The 1,169-nt window shown below is 58.6% G+C and overlaps 1 protein-coding gene across 2 annotated transcripts in view; it reads left to right on the forward strand.

The window, feature by feature from the left end:
• Positions 1–329: 329 nt before the first annotated feature.
• FUNDC1 (FUN14 domain containing 1) overlaps positions 330–1,169 on the forward strand; it is a 16,992-nt gene continuing 16,152 nt past the window's right edge. Inside the window, exon 1 of one of the 2 annotated variants that reach the window (XM_015884077.2) lies at positions 330–527. In XM_015884077.2, the coding sequence (XP_015739563.1) occupies positions 356–527 (172 nt within the window). In that variant the 5' untranslated portion in view covers positions 330–355. Of the gene's footprint in view, positions 528–741; positions 818–1,169 lie in introns of those variants that run through there. The other variant, XM_015884087.2, reaches the window with a different exon arrangement.

Here is a 1,169-nt window from a genome sequence, read left to right on the forward strand (position 1 = left end):
ACAGGGCCCTGGGCAACCTGATGTAGTAAATGTGTATGTTTGGTGGCCCTGCCAGGCAGGGGGTTGGAACTACATGATCCTTGAGGTCCCTTCCGACCCGGGTCATTCTGTGATTCTGTGTGATCAACACCTATGGAAGTGAAAATAAACTGTAGGTATAACTGTGTTAGTCCAAGCTAACTGCGTTAGCCTTCTCTGTTCTCGTTCAGATCCCCTCGTTCAGGTCCCTCCCTGAAGGACCCGTATGCCAAAATGGCCGCCCCCCTTGTAGAACTACATCCCCCACAGTTCCTCGGGCCGCGGGGACCCCCTCCCTGCTTGTGACATCATCCCACGCCCCTCTGCCCGCTCGGGGATGGGGGAAAGAAAGGACGGGCCCGCGCTTGCGCGCTACCATCTCGCGGCCCAGAGGAGGTGGCCACCAGCGGCGCAGAGCGGCCGAGGGGGTGGAGACAGCACGGCCCCGGGCCTGGCTTTGCTGTCAGCAGCAGCCAACATGGCAGCGCGGAGGCCCCGCACCGCCCCAGGTCAGTCCGCTCCCGGGGACCCGGCCCCTTGTGGGGAAGGGCCGGAGGCGCGAGAGCCGGCCGAGGGCTGAGGGCGGCCTTCACCCCGCTGAGCAGGGAGCCTCCGTGCCCAGAGTTACCGCCGGCCCTGTGGGCGGAGCTGAAGGCGGCCTCCATGCGTGGGCCGTGGGTGTCCCGGTGCGATGTGGGAACGGGAGCCATGTCTTCACCTTCCCCATCACCTGGTGCCTTCATATACCTGTGTTGAAGTGCGTAGGTTTGAATAGCTAGGAGTTGTATGGCTGCGAAGGGTGAGCTTAATGTCACGTACAGAGAAGGTCATGTATGAGCGGGACATCATCAAACAGTGCTGTTGGACACAGAGCACGTTGTTTGTGTGAGCTGTGGCTTCATTCTGGCCCTACATTATTAATGTCTAACCGCCTGAGGCTCATCATGTTATCTTGAGAAAAGCCTTGAGAACAGAAGGCTGAGAGGGGATTTGATCCAGGTTTATAAATACCTGAGGTGAGGGGGCCATAGTGGCGAGGCTGGTCTCTTTTAAGTAGTGCGTGGGGACAGGACTAGGGGTAATGGGATGAAACTACAGCATAGGAAGTTCCGCACGAATGTGCACAAGAACTTCTTTACGGTGAGGGTGAC

This window comes from Coturnix japonica, chromosome 1 (assembly GCF_001577835.2).
Source record: "Coturnix japonica isolate 7356 chromosome 1, Coturnix japonica 2.1, whole genome shotgun sequence".
Taxonomy (NCBI): Eukaryota; Metazoa; Chordata; class Aves; order Galliformes; family Phasianidae; genus Coturnix; species Coturnix japonica.